Raw genomic sequence first — 27937 nt, 5'->3', positions numbered from 1 at the left:
CACTTCCCGCATCAACCGAACCCGTCTCGACGACGTACAGAGCGACACCTTTCAATAGTATCATGTCGAAAAAGGGAGGACAGGCAGCCGCTGCTGCAGCAGCTTCTTTCGTCAAGCTGATCGTCCCCGCAGGCAAGGCTTCCGCGCAGCCTCCGGTCGGACCTGCGCTTGGTGCCAAGGGTGTCAAAGCCATGGATTTCGCCAAGGAGTTCAACGCAAAGACGGCCCACCTCGAGGTCGGCATCCCCACGCCTGCCATTGTCAAGATCAACCCGGACCGTACCTTTTCTTTCGAGATCAAGAGTAAGTTGCCATACCACGCAGACACCACCATTCGGCAAAGTTTGGCCGGAATGCAATAGAGAACTGACTGGCATTGTTGTTACACAGCCCCGCCAACATCATTACTCCTGAAACGAGCCGCAGGAATCGAGACAGGCGCCGGCAAAGCGGGTTCGCAAGTAGCAGGTACTATCACGATGAAGCACATCTACGAGATTGCCAAGATCAAGATGGAAGATGTGAAAGGCGTGGGAGAGGAACAGGTAAGCTTGCTTTTCCTACAATCGCTGACTGTGAAAATATGATCCGCAGACTGACTTTCATCCTTGAAATGCTGTTTCTTGATTTATATGGAACCCAGATGTGCAAGGTGATTGCTGGAAGCGCACGCAGCATGGGTCTTCGCATCGTGCGTTGACCAGTCGAGCCCGTCTCTGTCTCAATTGTATTTGTAGCCCTTCCATAAGAGCATTTCCACACTCTCTTGCCACCAACGTTTGCTCGAGAGCGATTGCTCGAGAGCGAAAACTTGCCGGAGACGAGCCCGGCAGCGCGCAGTCTGTTTCGCGTTCAGGCCTGTGAGATCCTCCTTTGTTTGCGAAGCGCCAAAGTTGAGCTCAGGACCATCGACATTAAACATCGCCGTATGCGTTGGCGTGGCACGATCTCTCCTACGCAGAAGACGGATTGCGAGGTGAAAGCGCTCGCTGGCCGTATAACACCAACACAGCTATTTGCTCAACTGATACACAAAGCACAGACTGAAGATCCTTTGAAACGAAAACGAAACCAGATTGAAGCGGCAAGTGGGTATTGTACACGGATGCTGGGACAAGGGAAAGCGCTAGAATGCGAAACAGAAGTAGACGAGTCGTAAAACGTCGAGACAGCGTTCGAGCTATCGAGGCAGGTCTTTTTTGGAATGCGAGACGCGAACAAAACATGGAATCTGGTCATGGAGCGCTAATGACAAGCTTAGACGGTACCGGAGCCAACGTGAGCGGTGGCCGAGGTGTTGCCGGTTGCCACGTCCTGGACGACCTCAATGTGACCCTGCTTCTTGTTGCCCGTTGCCTCGCGCTTGGATCTGTAGTTTTTGATGGCTGACTTGATGGCATCCTCGGCAAGCATGGAGCAGTGGAGCTTGACGGGTGGCAAGCAGAGCTCCTGTGCGATCTCGGTGTTTTTGATCTTGGCGGCTTCGTCGAGCGAGAGGCCCTTGACACGCTCGGTCATGTATGAAGACGAGGCAATGGCAGAACCACAGCCGAACGTCTTGAAGCGGACATCCTCGATGATGCCGTCCTCGTTGACCTTGATCGAGAGCTTCATTACATCACCACAGGCGGGCGCACCGACGAGACCGATGCCGACGTTCTTTTCGGTCTTGAGGAACGAGCCGACATTGCGTGGGTTCTCGTAGTGGTCAATGACCTTTTCGTGGTAGCCTCGTCGCTGAACAGGAGCGCCAAAGACGTTGGAGGTAGAGGTGGCGCGGGCGGTGGCTGCACCAACGGCCGGTCGTGCGACGGTGGAAAAGCCCGCGGATCGCGATGTCGAGGCAATGGCTTGCCTTGCGAGAGGGGTGAAAGTGTTTCGCAGCATGTTGAATAGACCAAGTGTAAAGATGTATGAACGACGAAATGTGTGATGGTGGAAAGGGTGGAAGGACTGCACTGATAAGTGGCAAGCGACTCATACCCTCGAGCCAGGATTCGCATCCGAACGCCGTCCGGCGAAGAATCGAGTCGAGTGAAAAAGCGCCGCTCGCTGACTGTGCGCCTGGCCTGCCAGACCGCTGCGGGATTCAGAGTCGAGTCGTGAGACCAGACTGAGCACATGCCCCACGGAGCTGCGCCTCTTTTTCCGCAAATTTCGATCTTTGACTCAAGCCTAATCAGATGAGAGACGTCTTCACCCGCGCTTCTCCTAGTCACGCACAGACGGGATGACAAAGGTGGAAATTGATTGAGATAAGAATTGGCTGTTGGCAAGCACAAAGAAGTCTGAATCAAAACTTCGGCCAAAATGGAATTTCTCCCATGTCCTCCCAATTCCGTGCAATTAGGTCATGGGACCGAAGGGATTCGCACGAGATAAGATCGGAAAGTAATCGGGATACGATACTTCGCTTCTCCCGATCGGCAAGCAAGTTCAACATTCGCCCAACACTTGCATTTGGAAGCTGCAGTGCGTGCAGCGACGGCCGAGGTAGCTTCTGACTGACACATCACACCCCTCCTGCCGCCCCAGCGCTGTCAGGCAGGAACTGCAGCTCGAACACTGAGGCCGACCAAGCCGACAGATGAAGAGCGCAGCTCGCCTTGCCGTGCATTCGCCGCCCCATCTGGCAGGTCTTTGGCCTTATCCGAGAACAGATTTAGCGTCGAGCATGAAAACACCACCTCGGCACGGCTGAGACAGTGGGCCGGCCATGGCAAGCTTTCGGAGCGAGATTCTCTGGTCGCTATCAAATTGCGCATCGCTCGACAACCTCGCTTCTCCCGACAAGCCTGCGGCTCGGACCACAACAGCTGCCCTAGAGTGCTGCGCTCGTCCGAAGACTACAAACATCGCGTTGCTTTGCTGAGCGTGCCAGCATCCTACGCTACCCAATTTCAAATTCAACCGAGGCGACCAGCTCGTTCCAGCGTTGCCGCTGTCACAACGTGCTGACAGTGTACAGCTGCAGTTGACAACATCCTGAATCATAAGCTTGTTGCGCTTGTTGCGCCTCGCTTGCGTTGGCTTGCGCTCGTTACGTTGGTAGGGATTCAGCACCCGGCGGTGTTGTGGTGGATTTGGTGAGACCATCTCGGCCTTTCGCGCATGGCTTTTCAATCTCCGCCGCTGTCCGCTTAGAAAGAAAGGCTGCTCTTACGTCGCCGCTCTCTCGGACATCCTTTCCTGCCTTTGGATGCAAGCATCGTCGATCCATACAAACTCAGCCTCTCACCTAAGGTGCAGCCATGGCCTTCCTTCTTGCCGCTGCTGCACATCCGCAGGTTGCGGTTGGCACATCTCGGCGTTCAAATCCTAAACATTCAACGGCTCCTACCCCCCGTCCTCCAGCTCCTGCTCGTACTTTTTTTTACTACCCGTTGCCTGTTGTTCTTCTCTGCATTTCCAGTGTCTTCCCCAGCGCCGCTTTGCGACCGCTGTGAGCCAAACTTAATCCGCTCAGCTGCTGTCGGGTCAGGCCATGCAACTGCCATGCCCAGCTAGCTACTCTGTTCGTCTGTCATGGTTCGCAACCCGCTCCCCCGTGTGGTTTGATTCTTCTCCACGATCCTCCCCTTACATACGATCATTTGGGCTCTGCGACAACGGGTTGGTATGGATACTGCTTAAACGGTCTCGTTGACAACGACGGTTCCGGTGTCGACACCGCTTGGCCTCGCCTTCCAAACAGCTCAGCGCTTAGCAGCCAAGGCGCTTCCGACATCTCGTGCTTCGCTCCGAAGCTCTTGCTTTGCTCGAATTCCGCCGCCGCCTTCAGTCTCACCTGCCGTTCCGCTTCCTGAGCCGACTGTCTTTGCGAGTACAGACAGCCACGCTGTTTCTCTCCCTCCACCGGTACCGTGTCGCTTCGCCAGCCCCTGTGGCTTTCCGAGCACTGTCGAGAACGCATATAGTCTTCATAGCTACATCACATGTCCTCGTAAATCCCCCTTGTTCCCTTCCTCTTGACCTTCCATCACCGGCTCTTCGACAAGGATCCATCCCGTGGCCAAAGATGACCGCATCCAGCTCTCGTCGTCGTTCAGCCATGCCACTCTTCAGCGCCAGCCTGCTCTGTCTGGTGCTGCTGAGCATGCTGTCACTGCTCGTGCAAAGCGTCTCGGCAGGGTTCACTCCGATTCGGTCGTCCTCGCCATCTTCATTACAACAGCGTGATGCATTCTCCGACACCGACCCCATCGACAATGAGGGCGAAGCACACGGTCCACCCACCATCCCTAAAGGCTCTAAGCTCGTCTCGCTGCCCATCACCCCCCGAGCGTCCGTGGCAGTCTACTGGACCGCCAAGCCCAACAATGCCACTGCGACAAACGCCTACATCATGATGCACGGCAAGCTTCGCGACGGCAGCAACTACTGGACTGTCATGAACAACGTCCTGAAAACTGCCATCGCCAACAAATCCCCCGGTGCGCACTCGACCTCGATCATCGCTGCGCCGCAGTTCTACTCGACCCGATTCAATTCGGGCCAGTACACGGCCGATCAGCTCGCCTTTGCCGACACCAACGTATGGCAGGCGGCCGAAGCGGCGAACCACCCGGCCGGCTGCAACCTGACGAGTTTCGATGTGCTCGATGCGCTGCTCGCTGAGTTCGGCAATACCGCCAAGTACCCCAAAATGAAGCTGATAACTTTTGTCGGGCACGGCGCCGGCGGACAAGTCATCTCGAGGTATGCCATGGCCGGAGCTGGTCTGCCGGCATCGAGCAATATCCAGCTGCGTTATGTCGTGGGCGACCCGTCCTCCAACCCTTACTACACGCTCGATCGCCCGCTGCAAGACGCCTCGGTTGCGACCAAGGCGACGTGTCCGCTGTACAACCGCTGGCGCTACGGGTTCGACCGCTTCAACGGTACTGCCACTGGCGGGCTGCTGACGCCACAGCAGTACTTTGTGCGGCTGGCGACGCGCGACGTGCGCTGGGTCGTCGGCTACCAGGATGTCCAACCCGACGGCGACAACACATGCATGGCCAAGCTCCAGGGCGGAGCGGCACGACGCGATCGAAACCTCAGCTGGTGGCGTTACATTAACACGCTCGCCGGCACCAACGAGGACCTGACCGGCTTCCCCGGTGCCCTCCCCGGCATGGCTTCGTGGGGAAACTTGACTAAGAACGTCCTCAACCACAGACTGACCGTGGTGTTTGATGCCGATCACAATGTGGAGAAGGTGTATTCGAGCATAGAGGGCAGTTCGGCCGTGTTTGACGATAGCCCCAACGTGCAGTTGGGCTGGAGACCCTCGGGGTGGAAGAACGTCACCAGCTTGAATCACTCGACGAGCAACAAGACTGCTTCGTCCTCGTCCTCGATCTCTTCGTCTTCATCCTCGTCTGCACCGCTCGTCAGTACCCACGTCCAGGTGGTGGTGTTGACCGTACTCGCATCGCTGCTCGCGGTCGGCTCTTTCGTCTTGCTTTAGAACCCTCGACGGTTCTTTCTTGTACAGTATACCTTTAAGCCGGGGGAACACTGCGTGGATCCCCTCCTTTGTCAGCAGCTTCCTTTCTTTCGGACAGTCCCTCTTGTTGATCCTGGTGCATCGACGCATGAACTCGCATTCTTTTCGACTTTCTGTACTGCCATGATCGGTGTGTTGATTAGTGGGAGTGTGCAACGCCTTCCCGAGCTCATTACATGGGCACAGCGGGCTGTGAATTCGAGATTCATTTTCGACGCCAAATGATGTCGAGACACACCGAATGGTTGTCTTCGGCCACGACCTCAAACTGCTGTAGGACCAGAGGTTCAAAGGCTTGAGACCAGTTCATCTCGTCCCCACTTCACAGCGTGGCAGCCAAACTTGCTGTGGCTGGGCCCACGCCTCCTCACCTCCTGCTGTGCATTGCACCCAGCATGTATGTAGACCCCTACCTTTGGTGCCTTTCCTCATTTCCGCACTTCCAAGCTTCTGTTGAACTACGTGCGAACCCAGGTGCGTGAGTGAGGCTTCACTCGAACACGAAGTGTCCGGCATCCGTAGGCATGACAGCTTGGGTCACAATTGTGTCGAAGCCTTCGGACCGCATTCGCAACGTGGCTTCACACAACACCAGGTCCGGCGATGACAATGCGTCCCATCGCCCTCAGAAGATTGGGTCTCAAGAGGGTGCGCCATTCGCTAAGCGGACTGAAGCGGGCAACTCAGCCGCGGTGGCCGGAAACGTTTCCAACGAGCCGACTCCTGCCGTTAACAGACCGGAACAAGGACGTGTTATCGTCGTTGACGGAAACGATGACATGGTTCCCGTAGGTCCGAATACCGCGACGTTCAGCGGCAAGGAGACCGAGGACGTAGTAAGCTGGTTACGCCTCATCCGATCCGAGCTACACATGTCTCGCAACAACAAGGTCTATGGACCCTCGCCGCGCAACGCCTGAAAGGTCCGGCACTCGATTGGTTCTCCTCGACCTGTATCCCGCGCTTCCAGAATGTCGAATGCATCACAGGGGCACAGTTCAAAGCAAAGCTGCAGCTCAGTAACCCACGCCTCTTTAGGGTCTATTCAGTGTGTAGTTTATTAGTCCATCTCCCGGTTGCCCGACGAGTACGAGACGCTGAAATGGGATCTCCACGAGGACACCCCCGAGTCGATTCCCGAACTCCTGAAATGGGCAATGTCATGGAAGCAAGTTTCGAGTGCATCGAATAGGTGCTTGTACAACGCGGACACGGCCGCAAATGCACAAAGACCACTGATCGGGTCTGAACAGGCTGTGTCGAAAAACCTGGCGCAGCCCAAGCCCATCAATGCGGCGCGGTCAGATGCTTTCGACGTCACGAAGTTGTTCACCCAATAAAGGATTGTGACAAGCCCACAACTGTGCAAGAGATGGAGGGAAGGAGGGAAGCGAAAGAAAAGGATGAAGAAGGCCAAGGAAGCTGGGGCCCGAAGACATAGGAAGCCTTCTATTTGAACTCTATACGGTCTGCTTCCCGTCTAGTTGGTGGGCACTACTGACGAGGGAAAGCTGTCTATAGACAACCAACAGGTGGAGAGGCATCGGCTGATCTCGTGCCTCGCCAGAGGGTGGGATGTACGCCGCCTTTCGCCGCTCCTCCTCTCTGCCACGTGGGAGTCTAACTCCCCCTTTTCATGCCATTCCACACACCCCTCGTAGCTTGGGGGCCTCCGGTTACAAAGATGCCGGAGGCTCGGAACAAAGTCGACTTTTTGACCGCACTTCGTGTTGCGCTGTTCCAAATCTGTATTACAAGGAGATCCAGGGTTTCAAGGATCTCAACTCAGCTTGAGGATGCTCGACGGCAATCGCCGTGACCAGTCAGTGCGAGGGGTGATATTGTGCAGCAGTCTCGTCGTGTATCGAGCTCCGACCAAATGTGGGGAGGCGTATCGCGAATGTGGGGGTCGTATCGCGCGAACTCCGTCGGTGCTGATTCGAATGCGGGGCAAACTGTTCCGAGAGAAGCAGGAGAGGCCTGGTTGAGAACGGTGCCTGAGTTCTTGCCGCGGGTGTGTGTCTCTACAGCACTCGAGCTGAGTAGTCAGAGCGATGTGGGTTTCGCCTTCACTCGCGGTGGCATTCAGCGAGAACCAGAGCAGCAGCTCACGAGAACAGCGCGAACAGCGAGCGGTTCCAAGCCCGCTTGAGTATCTCAAATGAACCCCGGGTTCTGGAGTCGGGTAAAGTAGAGTGTGTTGGCTTGGTGACACACCGACACTGACACTTTTGGTTTTGCCTTACCCCGCACATGGAAAGCAAGACCTGCTTCCTTGTCGCAGTTCGCGATGCAAGAACTAGATCCGTTCTCGTTGAGCATGAAGCTTGTGGCGCCACTTTGGGTACGCACACCCACGCGCCACGCGCAATGGCAAGGGCCCTCGAGCTTGCTCCTGGGAATTGGATGTACAGGGTCCTGTATCGTCCTGAAGTTAGAGTCTTGATTGGTCTGGGTACCCAGCGTGTCGCAGCTTACTGGCTTCCGCGGCTCCAGGGATCTCGACGATCAGCAAAACCAAAGTGCGAGCGGTGCTCCGAAAGATACCATCGGCTTGCGCGCATCGCCGTTTGGATCAGCAAGGAAAGTTTTCGTTGGATCTCCGAGCGAGATCTCCTCGACGAACCCTTGGAAGCGCGCACCTGTATTACCACAGCATCCCAGATATACGAAGGCAGAACTACAGCTGAGCAACGACGATGTCGGTGTTCTCGACGATGACGGCTGTTGACGTTGACCCGCACCTCAGAGTCCTAAGCTGATACTTACCAGCAGACTGTGTTCGCACGCCAAGGGTTGTTGCCAAGAACTCCGCCAGCAGCTCGGGGTAAGCTACGCACTGCAATCGAGCAACAGCAAGGGTTCAGGACCGTCTTGGAGTTGCAACAAACCGCCACGGTTTCGTTTCAAGTCCCGCTCCTTACTTTTCTCCAACTGCAGCCTCACGTTCTTGGCGCGCGGGCTGGTTTGCGAGGTCAAGCCGAGACGGAGGCGGCATTGCAGTCTCGCCTCGCAGCGGAGAGCCAAAACGAATTCGCTTTCGGGCTCGGAATTTTGCCTCGTGGCAAAAAGAAAAATGGAATGAATCGTGGGGTAGAAACCCGAAGCGAACGTATCCAAGACAGGCCAGATGCGTCTCTGTCCGTTTGTGCATAAACGTGGACGGCGCATGGACAGAGAGGGCTAGATTCTCTCTGTTTCCCCAGACGCCGTCTCTTGGCCCCTGCCTCGTCCTCAGAGAGCCTCAGGAAAAGTCTTGGCGCTGACCGTTGATGGCTTGCGAGCCAAGAGAAGCGCAGTTCGTGTGCCCGCTTCTGCGCATCTCCTTTTGTGTGCATTACTCCGGCTCGCCCACCCCGTTCACTCGCAGTTTTCGACTTGTGCGAGAGAACGACAATGTCGAGGTCGTCGGGGTGCCTCTGGCCACTCTTGAGCTGCTTCTGAGACCAATCGCGAGATACCGCCTCTTCTTGCGAACGGCGACGCTTCACATGACCTTGCTTGCAAGCCTCGTGGAGTTGTCGGTCAGAGTGCAACGGACGGGAGAAGGCTTGGCCGCGCTGCCTTGTCCTTTCTTGGGATTTGTCAGTACAAAGCACGCTTTCTAGGACAGCATCCAGTTAGCGACACATGGCCTGTTGACACTGACTTGTGGCCATCTCTCTGTTCGTTCGAGTTTGTTTGTTCTGCGCCGGCTACGATTGGCTCGCTTTGCTCTGCGGAGTCCCAAGTGGATGATGTTTGCGCGTCTCAAAGCCGGGTGGAGGATGCTGATGCGCGCGCAGCCCTGAACCTCCATCCCGCTTTCGTTCGAGCGATAAGTGTACCTGTATGTTGGGCAAGTTCTGTTATTGGCCTGGAGATCGCCTGTCGGAGGAGTGTGCTGCAGCACTTATGCACCCCGCATCCAGAGTCGAGTCGACAGCGCAGGCAATTTTTGTGCCTGTGCCTGAATCTGAACTCGACTTGTGGAGACGAGCTCAATGCTGTCCCACCGCCATGTTGCTCAGCCCTGTCCATGCGACTGCGCATTGGAGGATACTAAGCACCATCTGTTGGATATAAGAAGTCGGACCCTCTCCAACTCTGTCCCCCCTCTTTCGACTCCTCCTCATCCACCCTTCCCTTCCGCCTCTGCCCTCTTCCCCCAGAACTCTGTACTGTCCCTCGTCCCAACGCCTTTCCCTCTTCCTCTTTCGTCTTCCCACCATGTCGGCCGCTGAAACGCGAGATCGCTCCGACTCGCTCCACTCGGACGAGAAAGAGGCGCTCGGCTACCCCATCCAAGCTCAGACGCTCTCCAAGGACACAGGTGTCTCGCACGATGCCGAAGCCAACCAGATCACAGAGGACATCAACTCGGGCTTTGACGAGGCCGAAGTGAAGCGTGTTCGCCGAAAGGTCGACAGGCGTCTGTTGCCCATCCTGGGAGCGCTCTACTCGATCGCGCTGATCGACCGAACCAACCTGTCGGCGGCTCGTATCGCGGGTGCCGGTAAGGAGCTCAAGTTGACGGCGGGTACCAACTACAGTATCCCGCTGCTCATGTTCTTCGTGCCCTATATCATCCTCGAGATGCCGTCCAACCTGCTACTGCGAAAGATCGGTGCAGCTAGGCAGCTGTCGTTCCTCGCGCTTTGCTGGGGTGTGGTCATGATCGGTCAAGGGTTCGTCAAGACAAGGCATCAGCTGACCGCCACTCGAGCTCTCATCGGTGCTTTCGAAGCTGGCTTCTTCCCTGCCTGCGTCTGGCTCATCTCGACGTGGTATGTTCGAAGGGAGTCGCAGGTTCGCATGTCAGCCTTCTACTTGATCTCGGTCGGTGTCTCTGGCTTCTCCAACATCCTCGCCTATGCCATGTCGCTCATCAAGGTGGCCGATCGCACGTTCCTCGGCTGGCGCTGGATCTTTATCATCGAAGGCTTGGCCACAGTCGTTCTCGCTGTGGTTGCCTACTTTACCATCATCGACTTCCCCGACAAGGCGGCGGAAAAGGGATTCCTGACGATTGCCGAGCGCGACATGATTCTGGCGCGAATTCAGCGCGACCGAGGTGATGCTAAACCGGATGCACTCACCTGGGGCAAAGCTGCCAGATACGCCACGGACATCAAGGTATGGCTCTATGGTCTGATGTTCATGTGCACCACCATGCCCACCTACGCGTTTGCATACTTCCTGCCCGTCATCCTGAGAGGGCTTGGGTACTCGATCAAGGACTCGTTCCTTCTCGGTGCTGCTCCTTACTGTGTTGCCATGGTTGGAGCGTTCGGCACGGCTGTGCTTGCGGACCGCTTCTTCATCCGAATGCCGATCCTGATCGCACAGTGCCTGCTGACGATTGCGGGTTTGGGAATGCTCTTTGCCACCAAGCAGCGCCACGTGCAGCTCGCGGGATGCTTCCTGGGTGTCTGGGGTGCCAACGCCAACATTCCGTTCGTGCTCAACTTTTCGCAGAACAACGTGGCGGGGCAGAGCAAGAAGTCGTTCACGTCGGTGATCGTCATCATGTTTGGTGGTATCGGAGGAATCTTTGCCTCGCTCGCCTACAACGAGAAGGACGCGCCTCTGTACCGCAAGGGCCTGTACGCGACCCTTGCGTGCCAGGCTTTCAACGTGCTTTGCGGGTTTGGCTTCACGCTCTACTTCTACGCTGCCAACAAGAAGATTCGTGCTGGCCGCAAGGTGGTCGATGACCGCCCTGGCTTCACCTACACCATCTAGGTGGGCGATGCCATGGTCATCGTCAAGCCTCGCTCTGCTTTGTTATACCAGGATCAGTTTGTTTTTTTTTTGCTTCCATGGATTGCTTCCTCGCACTGACCTTGCTCGTCGCGGATCTCGCACTGCTATGCGGATAATCGTCGTCGGATGAGGTGTGATGGATGGTGGTTAGAGGAAGGCATGGATGTTTTTTTGGGGGCTCTCGTTTGCTGCGAGAAACAATGTCAACTCTACAGTACGATTTCGCTTCGAGAGGGCGTGTGAGAAAGAGTGTCTGGTGAATGGGTGGCCAGACGACCAAGTGACAAGGTGATAGACTGGCAAGGTCGTAGAGAGCGCCTCGGCTGCAAAGCGAAGGACTCGAACCAGTCGGGAGGCTACCCGTCGGATCTTCCGAGACAGCGGGTGTGGCGTGCCACGGCAGGGCATTACTCGGCCTTGTCACAGACCGCCCCTTGCCTGTCTGCGGGTCACCAACTGATTGAGGGTCATCAACTGATTGAGGCTTGGTCGTGTCGATCCCGACATGCCATGTCCGCCTCGCCGAGGGAGGGCGTTGCATTCAAAGGACAGACCGGCTTCGACCATAACACGCTTGCTCCCGATTTTCGGAACGCGAGGTCAAAGTCATCGAGATTAGATAGGCGCAGCGCGGCTAGCGCGGTAAGGTCGATGGACAGGCAAAACTCACTTTAGCGCAATGATGGGCAAGGCATTTGCAACCATAATACCACAGCGCCTCGTTGAAGCAATCCTTATCTTCGCCGCTTGGAGGCACCATCGCTGGAAAGGACACCACGGGAAAGGCGACGAAGAGCTGGCATTGTGTGGGTTTGCGGAATGCACACGCCACGCACCCAAGGAGCCGCCATTCCTTTCTTGCTGTACCGCTGCATGGGTGCCGTCGACCGGGTCCGCTCCCGCTACGACATGAGCGACAGACGGCAGCGCGGGGGATGGCCCGGTCGTGCGACATGACACGGCTGACGTCGAAAGTGTTCCCCCTTGTTTCACATGAGAGTATCTCGACGAGCCGACAGAACGGTGCTGTTGCATCTTTCGCCAAAAGGACCCGTGATATGCCTGCCCTCCCACTCGATCCCTTACTACGACAATATAAGCTTGTCCCGGCAAAGCATGCAGTGGCGTTGCTCAATGGTACAAATGAAAGCGGACCGGCTGCATTAGCGCAGCATTCCGACCTGTGAGAAAGAGAGAGAGAGCGAACCAATGAACGGTTCCGCGCCGCGCTTTCATGCCACTCTCTACTCTGCTATCAGAAATCGTGCTGTCCTTTTCCGGTTGAATTGTTTTCCATTCGCTCCACCCTGCATCGGTCTGCTTCTGCCTTGGTGTTTGCTGCCTGCTGCTACCTGCCTCCTGCCTCCTGCCTGAATAGGTGGGTTTCTAATATATGCAAGAAATTACCAGTTTTTTGCCGGGCATTGGTCAAGTCACAAGTCCGAACGCAAGCAATCAAAAACCAAGCGAGGCAATTATCAGCCAACACAACAGCCAACAGACACTCGCAGCTCCAGCTCGCTCTGCTAACTCTACTGCTCCAGTGACAGGAACGCTTTGATCGTCGACCAACACCATCGTCGGTCGTCGCTGCAATCGTCGTCGTCGTCGTTCTCACCACCCTTCCTTTATATACCGCTTTCCACCTTCTCGCTCGTTTCATCCCACATCCAAGTCGGCCCACTCCGGCTTCCTTGCCTTTGATACCCTCGCCTGCATCGCCTTGCTGCCCTTGGATCCAACGGCAAGACCCCACCCGTCCATCGACGCTTGCACCTTGATCGCACACACACAGTTTCCGTCCTAGTCCCAACCTCGACATTATGTCTGCTCCCGGAAGCTCCACCCTTCGTAAGAAGAGAAAGATTGCCGTGCTGGGCTCTCGCTCCGTCGGTAAGTGGAGCGAATGTTGCTTTCGCCGTGAATCCTCGCCGCTCCCTTTGCTGACCACTTCTGCTCACTCCTCTGTCCTTGGCAACACAGGCAAGTCGTCGCTGATTGTGCGATACGTCGAGGACGCCTTTGTCGACTCGTACTACCCCACCATTGAAAACATCTTCCAAAAGACCATCACGCACAAGGGTCAGGAATACGACTGCGACATCATCGACACGGCAGGTCAGGACGAATACTCGATCCTCAACTCGAAACACGCCATCGGCATTCACGGCTACATGCTTGTTTACAGCATCGCATCGCGCAACAGCTTCGACATGGTTCAGACCGTCTACGATAAGATCCTCAATTACACCGGCACCGAATCCGTCCCTTGCGTCATCGTCGGCCAGAAGAGCGATCTGCACGTACAGAGGCAGGTCTCCGAGGCTGAGGGCAAGCAGCTTGCTGCCGAGCTCAAAGCGGCTTGGATTGAGGTCAGCGCACGACACAATGCCAACGTCGCAAAGGCCTTCGAGGCCATGTTGGGCGAGACGGACAAGGGCACACAGGAGGGCGGTCCCGAACCACAACCGAGCAAGTGCATCGTCATGTGAACCGCGTCCAGCCTCTCCTGCTACCGGCTCCATTATTGCCCTCGACCGTTTCGTCTTCTCTCTTACTCGCTCTCTCGACTGCTCTACTCTTGGCTCGGCCGGCACACCTCAGGATCCTTGGTCATGTTCTTTTACTGCTTTCCCTTCTAATTCCACCACGCTCTTATACGCACACACACTCTCTCTCTCTCTCTCTCGCAATACATGTCTCGGCTTTCAGCTGCTCTTTCCGAATCATTGCTTGCGGGGTATCGTTGCGGAGAGAGGCTGATCAAGGAAGCTGCGGGCCCAGAGCGCCATTTTTTCCTACGCCGCTGAGCACAAGGTGGTCGCCTCGAGAGCGTGCGGCCTTCTGCCAATAGTCGAGTGCTTGTGTTGCAGACGCTAGCTTTGGATCATCCTGTGCTTTGCGGGGATCGAGTGTAGTGAAGACGTCGTCCCAGTGCGAGCCTTGCACTCTATCGTTAAAGTGCGAGAGATTTGGGTGTGGAGTTCTACGTCTGCGCTTCGTTTGTACCGGTGAAGAAGCGAGGTTGTGTAGGAACGTCGGAGGTGATGCAGTTGACTCGGGAAGTGCCGAAGATGGCAGATCGGATGCGGTAGCTTGTAATCCAAGCGCTGCATTCTCTGTACTTGGCGGAACAGCGTCAGAAGAGGGGGCTGTCGCACGCTTCGCAATGCGAGCATGTCTCTGTTCAGACTTTTGCCTCCTTGACCGTGTTGTAGTGGGCAGCTTCTGGGCGCCGTCGGATGGTCGCAGCAACTGCCTTTTGATCGAAGCGGTCCTTCGCCGTTGCCTCTGCGAAACCTTGTTTGAGCCGTTCTTGGTATCTGGTCCTGCTGTATTCACATCATCTTCTCCTTCTTGATTCCCCTCTCTTGCCCGTTGCGATGTTTCTTTTGACTGCAGCTCTGGAATCAGATTCGGCGCAGGTCTCCTCGATATCGCCCCGCACACTGCACATCGCGACTTGACAACGTGACCGTGCGGACCACTGACTCTGATCCTAACGCTCGCTGTCAAGCCGTGTATCAGGCTAGTGTCGCAAGTTGCACACGACGCTCTCTTGACCCCCGTGTCTAGCCGAATGACCGCTTTTCGCGAGAGCGTCTTTGCCGACCTCACCACCTCGGCTTGCAACCGGCATGCTGCGTCGCTCGACCGTGCGTTCGAGGAGGAGGGTGAGGACGAAGCAGCGACAGCTGCATAGTACGAAGCCACGTGATCGAGGTGGTTGAGGGTGTGATGATGCTCCGGATGTGTGATTGCTTTCGGTGCGATCCACGTTGGGCCTGCTTTAGAAGCGGGAATGGATTTAGAGGCAGACGGACCGGCTGAGCTGCCTTTGGGCTGCTTGCCCTTTTGCTGCGCATTGGGACTTTTTGGTGGCATGGTGTGAGCCCTTTGAGTCACTTTGATAGCGGCATTGGCAAGAATGCGATCTGTTGATCGATGGTGATTGCAAGAGGCGATGGTGCGAACCTTCCAAGAAGCTTTGAAAGTCGGAGAAATCTCCAACAAAAATCCATCGACCAGACAGGGTCCAGAGAGCCCTAGACTCAAAAGCAAAAGAGAAAAGAGAGAGGGACAAAAAATGCATTGACGGGGACTCGAACCCCGGTCGAGTCGAATCGGTAGTCACGCCTTATGCAGGCGATGAGTGGCAACGACTCATGATACCCCTACACTATCAATGCTTGTATGGTGAGCTGGACGCTTTAAGTATATATTGATATCAGACTGGATAACATCCTCTCCAGGCTGATGGGGTTTGCTTCGTTGCAAAGTTAACCAAGACTGCTCGTCGTGGCGCTGTGCGGTTGGCACCCGTCATCGGCCCCAACGAGAAGGTCACTCGCTGGTCCCAGTAGCGATGGTGGACTCAAAGCGGAAGCGCCGATAGGAACAGGGGCAAGCCAGTACAAGATGAGCTCAAACACGATGTGGGAACAAGCCACACGACCGATCGGCATCTGCGTTCGCGGGACAAACTGCAAGGGTGCGGCGACTAGGAACGGACCTGATGGACCAAGAAGACGATCCCTAAATCCTCGGTGACAGGTTCGGTTGCCGAGGGACCTCAAGGGAATCTTACACTAGAAACCACTTGGCCGGAAACGCGCCGCTGAATGCTGCTCTCCGCTGTGGTGGTCGGCTACATTGAGCGATGCTTGCAAGAACGCAGACAGGCATGAACCCTCCAGCTTGTCGCCGATCGGCTTGGCACACACAGCCCGACTGGAAGCATGCGATCTTCGTAGGCTGCATACAGTATTAGTGCCGAGCTAGTCGGCCACGCTTTGCCATGCCATGCCATGCTGCGGATCCCTTTTTCCGTGGCTAATCAGGTGGCACCAGCACCGCCTCGACGGCATGAATGGTCCGGAGCTGGCATGGACGCAGAGAAACCCTTTTCCTGAAGCGTCCTCTCTTGCCGCAGATCTGCAAGTTGCCGGCACTGGCTTGCTCCCGCTGCGCTGACAATTGCCTGTCACCAACACGCTGCAGGAGTGTCAAAGCTCCGTGACGGGAAAAAGGCGATTGGAACGTCACGAAGACAAGCCACACCGAAAAGTCAAGCCGGAGAGAGAGGTCTGTGTGCCCCAAAATTGTAACGTGACATGTATGCAGTGCAGCAAGAGCACCGAGAGTGACAGCAGAAACAAGAGGCCAGAAATCAAGCGTGAAATTTAGAGCTTACTTTTTCTGCCTGTCTGCTGGCTGGCTTGGCTTGGCTTGGCTTGGCTCTGGCTTTGCATGCCTCCCCGCGGGCTCTCTCTCTTCACTGCATCCCAAAAGGCCCGTTCATGACGCGCTGCCGAAACACACTGCTAGAGAGGCAGCCCGTGGGATTGTTGGATAGCGCACGCACACAACACTCACACGCAAGTTTCATGGTTCCAAGTCACATCCGCATTCTCTAACCATCACCATCGACCACCATTACCACCATCATCCACGATACGATAATCTCCTTCTCGATCCACCTCCTCCACTCACCTTTGATCCGCGTTCCGCTCCCTCGACCCTCACTTGTTCCTGAACCTACCTCCCCTCCTTGCCCACAGCTCACCCACTTGTCATCGCTCAAGAACTCCCTCCGTAGTCTCGACTCGCATTCATCTTGGTGGCCCACGCTTTCTTCCAAGGCAGCAACGCGTATACGAACCCTCGATCGCACGTAGCTGTGCAACAAACGCTTCAAGCCAATGGAACCGCCGTCAAAATCCTTTTGATTGCTCAACTAACGCGCCGCGTTCACCTCTTACGGTTCCGGTACGCCGTTGCATTCTCCCCTTCAACATGTCGGCCTCGGCTACTCCATTGCAGCCCATCATCGTGGACAAGGTACCCCCCGTATCTGCCCAGCCCGTCTCGGCTACCTCGGACCCATCGCCAACCTCAGCAGCAGCCCGTCTGACTTCGAGTGCTCATTCGCAAAGCGCCATGATGGATGCCGTCACTGCCGCTGCTGCGATGGGAGCCCTTCCTGCCGCCAATGGTCTCCCAGACGACCCCATCGAAGCCTCGACCGTCTCGCGCCTATTTCCGCATCCACCTGCTCCCGAATCAACCCCTTCATCCACGCCAGCACCCCTCACAGCAGCTTCCACATCCGTCCCCGTCTCACCACGTCCTACTTCTCCACCCCGCACTCCCGCTGTTGCCGCCAGCCTCAGGTCCCCCGCCTCGCCCTCCTCGCTCCTAGGCTCGCCTGTAACCGAGCGCGCAAACCCGTTGGCGCATGCAGGCGTCCATCCTGCTCACCTCGTACATAGCCTCCATCAACACCAACACCATCTGTCCGACGCTTCGTCCACACTCCCGCCGCGTCCAAGCAGCAGCGGCTTCCGTTCGCCTGTTCGAGCTCGACAACATGGAACCGCTTCGCCCGTCCCCGCAGCCGGCACTTCTCCGCCTGGTTTGGCGGCCGCTAACGCCGTCCCGTGGCACCACACCGACCTGCACACGCCCCACACTCCGCATACCTCGCATTCGGCGCACAGCCCAAGCATCTTTGAGCGTGACATTGAGCATCGCGATGCGAGCCACATCATGACCAAGCAAGAGGCCATGGACGTAGCCATCCCCAGCGTGCTCGACGATGCAGTCGAGGCCATCATCGAGGACGACGCTGAGATCGAAGTCGTGGCCCCACAAAACCCAGCTCCACCTCTGGCCCTCAGCTCTGCCGCTCTCTCGGTCCATAGCGGCGCCAGCTCTCCCTCGTTTGGCTTCGCCTCGTCCGCCTCGCCTCCTCTTTCGGCCTCGGGGGTCCTCGATGCTCCTCCTGGTACCATGGCTGCCCAGATCGCCGAAAAACTCGCTCCTCGAGGTACCCCTCTCGACGATGCCAATAGCACACCGAGACGAGCCACACACACCCCTCGTCATCCTGGCTCTGACGTCGATAGCGCGGGCCACTCGATGCGTTCGCGTTCGCCGCAAGCTGCTAGAAGGCACGACCTCGTCGGCGGCGGCAGCCCCGTTCGATCTAGGGCCTCTGCCTCTCCCGCTCCCGGTTTGTCGCCCGTCTCGCTTGTCGCTGCCGTGTCGCAGGCGCAACATCCTCCTCCGCCTCTTGCGCCAGCAGCAAGCGGTTCTCCCATGCCCACTGCCACTGCTTTTCCGTCGCTGCCCTTGCCCAATCCCTTCCGCTCCAGCTCCCCCAACCTTTCGGCCATGGCGCTTCCTTCGCTTGCTGCCGGTGCCGATGCCGGACGTCCAGCTACCTCGAGCGTCAGCATCGATGGCGCCATCATCTCGGGCACCGAAGTGGCCACGCTCGACCACAGTCTCGATACGATTGCCGACGTGCTCGCAGCGCACGATGCCGAGCAAGCCGCAAGTCCCTATGTTCCGCGATCCCCCGCGCCCCCGACTGTGTCGGGCACGAGCAGCCCGCATGTGGACAAGAGTCGAAGCACAAGCGCTTCCGTAATTCGACAGCCTCAGCAACATCCCGGTATGGGTGCTGCAGCTGGCGCGAACCGAGCTGCTCCTCCAGGCACACTCGGACTGCCTCCCAGTGCCAGTGGATTGGGCGTCTTCAACACAGGGGAATCTCTCTTCCAAGCTCTTGCCTCGGGCTCCCCTTCGCCTTCCGCCGACAAGCGCAGACTCTCGTTCTTTTCGTATGCCGACATTCTCAACGAGAACAAGGGCGAAGTGATGGACTTTGAGGGTGTAGTCCGACACGCTGCCGAACGCGATGAACAGCAGCACGGCCTCTTTCACCCCCATGCCCACGCGCATGGCTCCACGTACGCTCATAGCGCAGAGGCAGGAAATTCATACGAGACATCCCTGTCGCAACCTTCCATCATGCAGCAGCTAGGAGGAGCAGGAATGGCTAGATCCGTCAGCAGCAGTGCAGCTGCCAGCCCGCGCGTAGGATCCGTGCCCGGAGCAAGGTCGACCAGCGGCAACTCGAGCGTCGGAGCTAGCGCATCCGGCGTCTACAATCCTGCCCGGATCGCACTCAGCAATCGATTGGACTCGTTGCATTTGGCAACAAGCAATGCAGCCACCGCCGCCGCTGAAGCAAAGGCTCGGAAGGCGGCTTAGTCGTTGCACACGCACTCCAACCTATGCACGACATTTACACACAAAAAAGGGCCACAGTCAAGCCCTACGCACGGACAATTTTCTTCGTTCTTTCCTAGCCCTGTCACTGGTAGTCTGTTCTTCTTTCATGGGTATTCTGATTCTTCTCTGCTGCTGTTTCTGCGCGGGGTTGGCCTGCCGTCTGGGGTCAGTTTGTTAGTACGGCCCGACCTCGGTTAACTTACGCTTCAAGCGAGCGCCGAAATACGCCCGTACTTGCGTCAACAACCGTGTGTGTTCCAAGGCCGCAGTGACCCTCGGCAGACTGCCGTCCAGGATGCGAATGCTCCTCATTCCGTCGTGAGTCGAGAGGAGGTGAGTGTAGGTTGCGGAGAGAGCGTGTCGCAGCAACGCGGTTCCGTGAGAAGGGCGGAGTTCCAAGAAAGAGCGCCTACGCTTTTGGACAGCTTGCGGGAATCTGCGCGCTTCATTACTGTATGCACGTTGACCTCAGGCCTGGTGACCGTCGAGCTGATTCGTTCAGAGATTCGCGCTGTGCAAGCTTCTCTCGGTGAATTTTGGCATCTTGGATGCCGATCCTCCACTGGCTGTGCCTGCGCATGGTGGCAGGCAACCGGTGGCTGGGACCCGAAGCAGGGCCGTTCGGGAACGTATAAAGATCCGAGCACGAGCATTGTCGAGCTTCGCTGGTCTGCCCTCCGTCCATTGACACCGACGAGATCTGACAATGCGACTCTTCCAGCTTCCTGCTCTGCTGTCGCTCACCAGCCTCGGCGGTGTTGCACTCGCATCCCCATCCACGGCCTCGGAACCAGACTTCACTCAAGCGCCTATTGCCAACATCTCGCTCTATCCCAACGGCTCGCTCTTCGACCACTGGCGTCCGCGAGCGCACTTCATCCATCCCTCTAACCAGTTGGGCGACCCTACCGCGTTTTGGCAAGACAAGGATGGCAATGCGCATATTACCGCCCTCTACTCGTATCTCCGCGGCACGGGCAACTCGTCTCTGTCGACCTCGAGCTTTTCTGGATCGACGACAAAGGACTTTCTGCAGTATGAAGATCTGTCGGGTTGGCAGAACCCTGTGCAGATGGGTGCGGGAAACGAGGTAGACTTCATCTCCGACTTTGACGGAAGCGTTGTCGCCGAGGGCTACAAGGGCTTGCCCACGTTGATTTGGACGAGTGTGAAAGGTCTTCCGATCTCGTGGACGATCCCTTACAAGGATGGCTACGAGTCGCAGGCGCTGGCCTACTCGGAGGACAACGGGGTCACATGGACAAAGCTCGACGGTGGCGCCAATATCCCCATCATCGCACGTCCGCCATACAGCGGCAACGTCGTCACTGGGTTCCGCGACCCGTACATCTTCCGCAACGCTCTGTTTGACCGTCTGCTCAACGTCTCCGCCTCCGACGATGGACAGCCGATGCACTACGTGTCCCTGTCGTCGGGGCTGCATCCTGCTCAACCAGGTTTGCCGGGTGTAGAGTTCGATCAGGCCGGCCCCCGCGTGTGGCTGTACCGGCAGAGCCAAGCGGGCCAGTGGCTCAACTGGACGTTCTGCGGCCCGCTGCTGCAGTCGCCCATCAACACGACGTTTGTCACGCCCGGCTCCGGATGGGCTGCCACGGACTACAGCGATGGCAACAACTACGAGACAGGACAGATCGCCAATCTTGACTACGGCGGGGATTCGGGTGATGCTCAGGGGACCGGGATGGCGTTCATCTCGTACGGCGCAGAGAGTAACCACACGCTGATGCTGTATCGTCTCGGACACTGGGTCATAAACAACGGTACAGAGTCGGCGCCACAGCCGAACGCTACCCTGGCACCGGGGGTGGTGGGCGCAAAACAAGGCGTACAGATGCAAACTGCGCTCGAAGGCGTGTTGGACTGGGGTCTGGCCTATGCCTGTATGGGGCATCGGCAGGAGTCTTCGTCTGCGTCGGCTCGCAGGATGGTGTACTGCTGGATCAAGGAAGCCTTTGCCAACCAGGATGCGACCAAATTCGTGCAGCAGTACATTTCGAGCTTGACCTTGCCCAGGCAAGTGTATGTGAAGCGCATTCAGGGCGTGGTCAACAACGAGCTGGTATTGCAGAATGCTAGTTGGGCCATTCTCAACACGACCGCGAGCAACGAGGACAGGATCGAGACGATCCCGGTCGACGACTTCAAAGAGGAGGGGCAGAAGAACGAAACCGTGGATCTCGTTGTGTTGGGTATAAGCCCTGCAGACGAGCTTTTGGAGTTCCGTCAGAAAGCAAACGACTCGTACCACGCCGAGACAGGGACAGCGCTGGGTCCGCTCAACTTGACCTCCGAGTCCACAGGAACACCGACAGGGGTGCAGATCCGCAACGGCATCCCTTCCGGCAACAACGATACGCTCGTCGATGAGATCTTCGTCCCGCTCCCCCGCTTCCCCGCCTCAAGCCACTTTGAAATCAGCACGACGATCGACTTTCCGCTCTCCACGCTCCGCAACACGTCTGTCGACTTTGCTGCGGGCATCTCGATCCTGCGCACACCCAACGCGACAGAAGACATTGCCATCGTCTACCGCCCCTCAAACGAGTCCGTCCTCGTGCAAAAGCGCACGGCTCTCGGTCCCGAGTCCGTCGTCACCTCGCCCGAGGTCGGTAAGCTGCGTCTCTGGCAGCTCTCCTCGGGCCTCGAGAGCTTGCACCTGCGCGTGTTTGTCGATGGCTCGGCGCTGGAGATCTACGTCAACGACCGATTCGTGCTCACTACCCGTGCGTACTTCTGGTACGACGACGCAAGGCGGATCGGGTTCGTGCTGCAGGTCCCGCACCACGCGTCAACGCAGATTGGAGGCGAGGAGACGACAGTCAGGTTCAGCAACACGAGTTGGTGGGAAGGCCTGGTCAACGCCTACCCGAACCGACCGCAGGACAAGCAGCAGCTCATCGACCAGTCCGTCGGCTACCCTGAGCCTGAGAACAATCCAAACGCTCAGGGCATCATCTACAACGGCACGGGTCCGGTCCCGCCTTTCCCCAACCTCGGGTAGACGCACACCACACCGGCAGAATCCGTCACGGCCGACCTTGTTCGTTGAAATCAAACAGAGCAATGCACTTGCAAATGACGAGTCTATAAATACAATAGATCACCATGAAACGCAGGGAGACGCAGGGATCAGTAGCTGTAGGGGTATCCGTTGTAGACGTTTGTGCGATTCCCTGTGAAACAGACACGAATGTTGTTCATCCAGCGAGCAGCATCCGGGTCCGAGTAGGTGCCCACCGGCACACCTTTCAAGCGTTCAAAGAGGTTCATGTTGAGATCGATCGTGGTCCAAGCGTTGGCGTCACCGAGAATCGCCTGATACGTTCCGTTGGGACCTCGAATGGTTGCTTCAGCGCCGCACCAGTTCCTCGTCATCTGGTCGTAGAGGGTCCGGTTGACATCGTGAGTGACTGGCACATTGGACCCGACGGCCATGGACATGTTGAGCAGCGGCAAAGCGAAAATGGGAGAAGACTTGTTGAATTGTGCCCCACACCACGTTGTCGTCTGCTGTTCTTTCCAGTGCGGTTGAAATGCGGTCGCTTGCAAGGTGAAACACGTGCCGAATGGGTTGTCATTAGGCCCTGTGCCGTTCCAGAATGGTGGATCGTCGAACGGCGTCGATGAGGAGGTTCCGAGTCTGTCGCGGAACACAACCAGAGGCGGGATGACGGCGGCACATACGCAGAGGAAGACGACGAGGCACCAGAAGCTTCCTTTGCGATAGAAAGGTCGCTTGGGCTCCACAAGCGGTTCATCCGAGAACCCACGGGGGGTACTGGCGCGGCTGGAGTCGTCTTCGTAGCCCATGGTGCTGGAGGTGGCGTTTGAGCCTAGTGGTGTAGATGGTATCGCGAGCGCGTTTTGTGAACGTTTGCGGTGCAAGGTCGCAAGACGAAGCAATAAAGGTGGAAGGTGGAGAGCGCCGAGCAAGCAAGTGACAGGGTCGGGCTTTAATGCAAAGTCAAGGGAAGCGCAAGTTGACCTAAACTCCGATGTGGGGTGTCGATACGCAAAAGCGTTGGGCGAATTTCGATTCGAAGGTCGACTGCGCAGGAAGCTCAACGAGCGTGTGTGTAGCTATGACGGGAGGTGAGAAGCGATGAGGGTTGAGCGATGCCAAGGATCTTGGTACGGGAAGAAAGAGAGACCCTTGCGTGGTCAAGCAGGGCCCAGGCTAATCATGTTGGCGGGGTGGCGATGTGTATGACGCTGGAAGGGTGATGACGGCGTCGAGCGGCATTTCGTACTCGGTTATCAAATTGAAACAAGCCTTTTTGCTCTGGCTAGGAACAGGCGACACGCCAGAGCAAGAAGAAGTCACCGCACAGCCCTCTCGCTAAGAAACACGTTTCACTCACAAATATATACAAGATGCGCGATAAGCCGTCGCTCTTCCGCTCGCACTTTTGACTCCAAGCCGCTTGGCATCAGTCGACCGCATCGCCAGTGGCCGCGTGATGAACCGATAACCTGCTTGGTCGTCGTCTGCTCCCACTTCCTACTGACCAGATCGATCGTGGGATCTACAGATTGACTCGCATCGCTCTAGTGGCGAGTCAAGATCGACATCGCAATTTGGTCTGGTCCCGCGGCCGGAACACGGGCATCAGTGGAGCTTGATGGGCTGCTTTGGCGACACTGTCTGTCGCACAAGTCCGCACGAACGATATGGATGCTAACCTGAGCCCGCAGTCGAGCAGAAGCCACGTGGTGCATCGGGCGATGGAGAACGAGTAGGGTGTCCTCCGATCATCACTCGATGGAGCCTTGTATTCGACACGCGGTGCAGGGAACCATCTCGAAGGCTGCGATGCAAGTCATCGTTTCGGACCAGCGCCGATCTTCAGTCAGAAGTGTGGTTTCGGAACGGCCGTGCTTCTGGCCTTGCTTGCGTGTTCGTCAGTCATCAGCGCGCGTGTTCGGAGTCTGGATTCCAGCCAGCCCTTGCTTTTTGTGTGTCAATTCCGATTGTCGGGCCCACGCATCGTGCGTCATGATGCTTTTTTGCACTGCTCACATGCCTCCTCCACCCTTTCTGCGCTTCCAGCACGGGCCGCATTATTTTCCCCCGACATCCGTTGACATTCTATCATCTAGAAGCAATACTGGACTAGTGATAGCAATATGAGCAGCAGAAGGAGAAGGAGGAGCAATAGAAGATCTTGGAGAGGATGGATCGTTGGCCCGGAGCCACCGGCCTGAAGCGTGACTTTCATGATTTACCTCCGAAGCTTTACAGCATGATCTTCTTGGCTGCGTCCAGGCGTCCAGGCGTGTGACGACGGAGCGCATCTTCCTTGCTGGTCGGTGAATCAGCGTGGTCGTCGTCAGAGTCCATTCAAGCCAGGAATTCAGGACGCTCAGGCCATGCAAGCCCCTCGGTTTGCCTTCCCGACCCTGACTGTCTTCCCTGCAGAGCTAGGCAGCCGAGCTAGAGTTCCACGGCCACCGCTTCCCATGCCTTGCCCCACGCTCTTCCCTTGCCTCTTTGACCCTGTCACCCTCCTGGGCTGAGCGAGACGACCGTCGAGGAAAGATTAAATAGAGACCGCATCTGTTGCACTTCATCGGACTTTCCCCTTCTTCTCCTCCAACCTTCATCACCCCAATCACACTCACGTCCCTCATCCACCTTCCACTCTTGATTTTACTCTCTCAAAATGCCTTTCGTCATCGACCTCAAGGGACAGACCGTCGTCGTTACCGGTGGTAACCGTGGTATCGGTAAGTTTCCCGCACCCATCCTGTTGCACCTGTCGCTGGGATGAGATCCCGAGAGAATGGCAGAGGCAGGCGCAGGAGTCGGCTTTGCCGTGCCATTTTCTCAACTCATCCGCGGCGCAGACGCTCGGCCGTCGGCTGTCCCGGCAGCAAGGAATATCGGACTGACAAACTCGATTGCCTCGTCACTGGTCTCCTTACCATTACAGGCCTTGCCATCAGCGAAGCCGTCGCTGGCGCCGGTGCCAACGTCGCCATCCTGTACCGATCGCACCCCAAGGCGCAGGAAGCTGCCGAGCAGGTCGCCAAGAAGTTCGGCGTCAAGGTCAAGGCCTACCAGTGCGATGTCGGCGATGCTGACCTGGTCAAGAAAACGATCAAGCAGGCTCAGGATGACCTCGGAAAGGTGACCGGTGTCGTTGCCAATGCCGGTGTCTCCGTTGTCAAGCCCGCCGTCGAGCTCACCTCGGACGACTTCCGCTACGTCTACGACACCAACGTTCTGGGTGTCTTCAACGTGGCCAAGGCGGCTGCCCAGCTCTGGATTGAGTCTGGCTACAAGAAGGGCTCGATCGTCATCACGTCGTCCATGTCGTCCGAGATCTACAACCAGAAGGGTCTCAACGAACCCTTGACCCAGGTCTTCTACAACTCGTCCAAGGGCGCCGTTACCAACCTCGGCAAGTGTCTCGCTGCTGAGTGGGCCACCCATGGCATTCGTGTCAACATCCTCGAGCCTGGTTTCTGCAACACGGAGCAGACGAGCGGCATGGACAAGAGCATCCGCGACTTCCAGGCCTCCTCCATCCCTCTCGGCCGCTTCTCGGAGCCCCACGAGCAGGCCGAGCCTTGCGTGCTCCTGTTGAGCGACAAGTCGTCGTACATGACCGGCTCGGTCATCCGCCCCGACGGTGGTTTCACCATCTGGTAAAAAATGGAACCCGCAATTTGTACCCCGAAATACCATTGTCTCTTTTATCCCAGAGATGTCTGTGCTGATGGCGTGTGTGTTGAGAAACGGATGGGAAGGCGGAGTTGTAGGTGAGTAAATGCCGGTTCGGTGGTAGGTTCGACTGTGGCCGTACACGCAAGCTCAAGAGGATGCGCGAGGCGATCAACGGTGCGAACAAAAGATGCGCTCGGCTCAGTCATCTCATTCGCCACCACAAGAGGACGGCCGTCACAAACGTTGCTAGTAGCAGACTCGTTTCGATCGGAAGCAGGGTCAAGAACAGCATACATGGGTGACTGAGGAAAAAAAGGCGACTGCGAGTGTCGAGCCTACTTGCATCGAGCGTGAACGATGGCCGCACCGTGCTCGTCGTACTCCTGTTTCGAGATCCAGAGCTGGTGAAACGTACCCAGACTGGCCAAGATGCTACCGCCAAGCCATGACGAGTGTCTGCGCTCGGTGGTGTTACCTGGCGAATGGATCTTGACCTTCTGGTTGGGGGCTTTGACACCCAACTCGTAGCTCAGTCGATCCGAGAGGCCGGGGATGAGCGAGCTGCCACCTACGAGCACAATGTTGCCGAACAGCGAAGGGCGAGAGTCGACGTCGACGGCGTTGATCGAGGAGAGCACCATATCCGCCAAGCCCACAGCTGCCTTGCCACCTCCGACGGAGGCTGCTGGCTCGGCACCGCCAAGACCGTTGGTAGCATCGCCGGACGAGGGAGTGGAGGACGGGTGCAGGACGGGGCCGAAGCTCTCGCTCGACGAAACGCCGTTCCAGAGCGCGGGCGTGAAGAGCACTTCGGGTGCCTTGAGTCGCTCGACGCCGAAAGCATCGTTGTAGCCATCGGGGAACTCGTACATTCGTCCACTTCGGAAGTGCGCCTGCTGGTCGTCCCAGGGCACCTCCAACACCTGTGCGACGCTCTCCTTGAAGTCGTTGACGACGCGGTTGACGTGGTACTGCTTAAACGACGCTGTGGCCCCTTGCACGCGGTCTTGTCGGAGGACAGCATTCGCCGCAACACCGGGATCGACCGAGCTTCTGCTCTTGATGAGGTACTGCGGCGTGACACCACCAAAAGTGGTCCCTCTGCCGTGATGCAAGCTGTACAGAAGCGCACGGTTGATGGCGTCACCACCGTTGTTGTGCCTGTGGATGCCCTTTCTGAGAATAAAGCCGTCGACGATGGGGATGGTAGATACACTGGTGCTGCCGACATCGATGACCAAGCTGCTCGGCTTGCCCGCCGCAAAGCTGCTCAATACGGAGCGGTTGGCAAGGTAAAAAGCGGGGCTGCCGAGCGTCTCGAAAGCCAGCTCGGTGAGCTTCTCCCTAGACTCGCGTGCGTTCCATGCAGGTTCGGTGAGCAGCAGAGGATGCTCGCGTGCATCGCACGACAACGAGTCGAGACCAAACGAGCAGAGCTGTGCAAAGGCAGAAGCATCGCTGAGGATGCCATCGTCGTCAAAGATGGGGGCGATGTCGAGGTTGGATCGGTAGAGATTGAGGTCGTTGTCACCGACAAAGCGACGACGTTTCTTTTCGCGGTCGACAGAGAAGCGCAACGCCCTGCTGGCTGCTTTCGCGCGCGACTGCTTGAGGCGGTGGTCGGAGGCTTCCTCGGTGGCAACGTCGCCAGTGCCGTTGGATGTGGATGCGGCTTCGCCATCGGCCATAGCTTCGTCGCCATCGGCGGGTGCTGCAGTCGAAGACGATGTGGAGGCGGTAAAGGCGGCTTGTGATTCGAGGTCGGCGATGGCTTCGTCAGTGATAGGCGTATGTCCGTAGTACGAGGGGACCACTACACGAGGAGCATCCTCGCCTGCCCAACCGACACGGCTGGAAGAGTGGCCGGCATCGATGACGAGCGCGTTGATCTCGTCTCCTCCGTATACGCCTGGCATGTTGACTAGGGT

The 27937-nt window shown here is 57.2% G+C and overlaps 11 protein-coding genes across 11 annotated transcripts; 8 read left to right on the top strand and 3 right to left on the bottom strand.

Annotated features, from left to right (window-relative positions):
• Positions 1 to 62: 62 nt before the first annotated feature.
• Positions 63 to 700, top strand: EX895_002703 (uncharacterized protein; the record flags this gene model as incomplete). Its single annotated transcript, XM_029883301.1, has 3 exons — positions 63 to 303; positions 391 to 545; positions 644 to 700. The coding sequence occupies 3 exons, from the start codon at positions 63 to 65 to the stop codon at positions 698 to 700; spliced, it is 453 nt and encodes a 150-aa protein (XP_029740336.1).
• A 557-nt stretch (positions 701 to 1257) lies between these two features.
• EX895_002702 (uncharacterized protein) lies at positions 1258 to 1887 on the bottom strand (the record flags this gene model as incomplete). The annotated part of the gene is made up of 1 exon (XM_029883300.1): positions 1258 to 1887. One exon carries the CDS (start codon positions 1885 to 1887, stop codon positions 1258 to 1260), a length of 630 nt encoding a protein of 209 aa, XP_029740335.1.
• Positions 1888 to 4018: 2131 nt separating this feature from the next.
• EX895_002701 (uncharacterized protein) lies at positions 4019 to 5452 on the top strand (the record flags this gene model as incomplete). The annotated part of the gene is made up of 1 exon (XM_029883299.1): positions 4019 to 5452. One exon carries the CDS (start codon positions 4019 to 4021, stop codon positions 5450 to 5452), a length of 1434 nt encoding a protein of 477 aa, XP_029740334.1.
• A 563-nt stretch (positions 5453 to 6015) lies between these two features.
• On the top strand, positions 6016 to 6411 carry EX895_002700 (uncharacterized protein; the record flags this gene model as incomplete). Its single annotated transcript, XM_029883298.1, has 1 exon — positions 6016 to 6411. The coding sequence occupies one exon, from the start codon at positions 6016 to 6018 to the stop codon at positions 6409 to 6411; it is 396 nt and encodes a 131-aa protein (XP_029740333.1).
• A 3289-nt stretch (positions 6412 to 9700) lies between these two features.
• Positions 9701 to 11215, top strand: EX895_002699 (uncharacterized protein; the record flags this gene model as incomplete). The annotated part of the gene is made up of 1 exon (XM_029883297.1): positions 9701 to 11215. One exon carries the CDS (start codon positions 9701 to 9703, stop codon positions 11213 to 11215), a length of 1515 nt encoding a protein of 504 aa, XP_029740332.1.
• Positions 11216 to 13059: 1844 nt separating this feature from the next.
• On the top strand, positions 13060 to 13728 carry EX895_002698 (uncharacterized protein; the record flags this gene model as incomplete). The annotated part of the gene is made up of 2 exons (XM_029883296.1): positions 13060 to 13129; positions 13220 to 13728. The coding sequence occupies 2 exons, from the start codon at positions 13060 to 13062 to the stop codon at positions 13726 to 13728; spliced, it is 579 nt and encodes a 192-aa protein (XP_029740331.1).
• Positions 13729 to 17032: 3304 nt separating this feature from the next.
• EX895_002697 (uncharacterized protein) lies at positions 17033 to 19297 on the top strand (the record flags this gene model as incomplete). Its single annotated transcript, XM_029883295.1, has 1 exon — positions 17033 to 19297. One exon carries the CDS (start codon positions 17033 to 17035, stop codon positions 19295 to 19297), a length of 2265 nt encoding a protein of 754 aa, XP_029740330.1.
• A 727-nt stretch (positions 19298 to 20024) lies between these two features.
• EX895_002696 (uncharacterized protein) lies at positions 20025 to 22340 on the top strand (the record flags this gene model as incomplete). The annotated part of the gene is made up of 1 exon (XM_029883294.1): positions 20025 to 22340. One exon carries the CDS (start codon positions 20025 to 20027, stop codon positions 22338 to 22340), a length of 2316 nt encoding a protein of 771 aa, XP_029740329.1.
• Positions 22341 to 22468: 128 nt separating this feature from the next.
• Positions 22469 to 23149, bottom strand: EX895_002695 (uncharacterized protein; the record flags this gene model as incomplete). The annotated part of the gene is made up of 1 exon (XM_029883293.1): positions 22469 to 23149. One exon carries the CDS (start codon positions 23147 to 23149, stop codon positions 22469 to 22471), a length of 681 nt encoding a protein of 226 aa, XP_029740328.1.
• A 1853-nt stretch (positions 23150 to 25002) lies between these two features.
• Positions 25003 to 25994, top strand: EX895_002694 (uncharacterized protein; the record flags this gene model as incomplete). The annotated part of the gene is made up of 2 exons (XM_029883292.1): positions 25003 to 25066; positions 25273 to 25994. The coding sequence occupies 2 exons, from the start codon at positions 25003 to 25005 to the stop codon at positions 25992 to 25994; spliced, it is 786 nt and encodes a 261-aa protein (XP_029740327.1).
• A 350-nt stretch (positions 25995 to 26344) lies between these two features.
• On the bottom strand, positions 26345 to 27925 carry EX895_002693 (uncharacterized protein; the record flags this gene model as incomplete). Its single annotated transcript, XM_029883291.1, has 1 exon — positions 26345 to 27925. The coding sequence occupies one exon, from the start codon at positions 27923 to 27925 to the stop codon at positions 26345 to 26347; it is 1581 nt and encodes a 526-aa protein (XP_029740326.1).
• Positions 27926 to 27937: the final 12 nt, after the last annotated feature.

Source organism: Sporisorium graminicola, chromosome SGRAM_16, assembly GCF_005498985.1.
Source record: "Sporisorium graminicola strain CBS 10092 chromosome SGRAM_16, whole genome shotgun sequence".
In the NCBI taxonomy this organism is placed as follows: Eukaryota; Fungi; Basidiomycota; class Ustilaginomycetes; order Ustilaginales; family Ustilaginaceae; genus Sporisorium; species Sporisorium graminicola.
The sequence above is the reverse complement of the archived record's forward strand: the minus strand, read 5'-3'. Positions and strand labels throughout refer to the sequence as shown.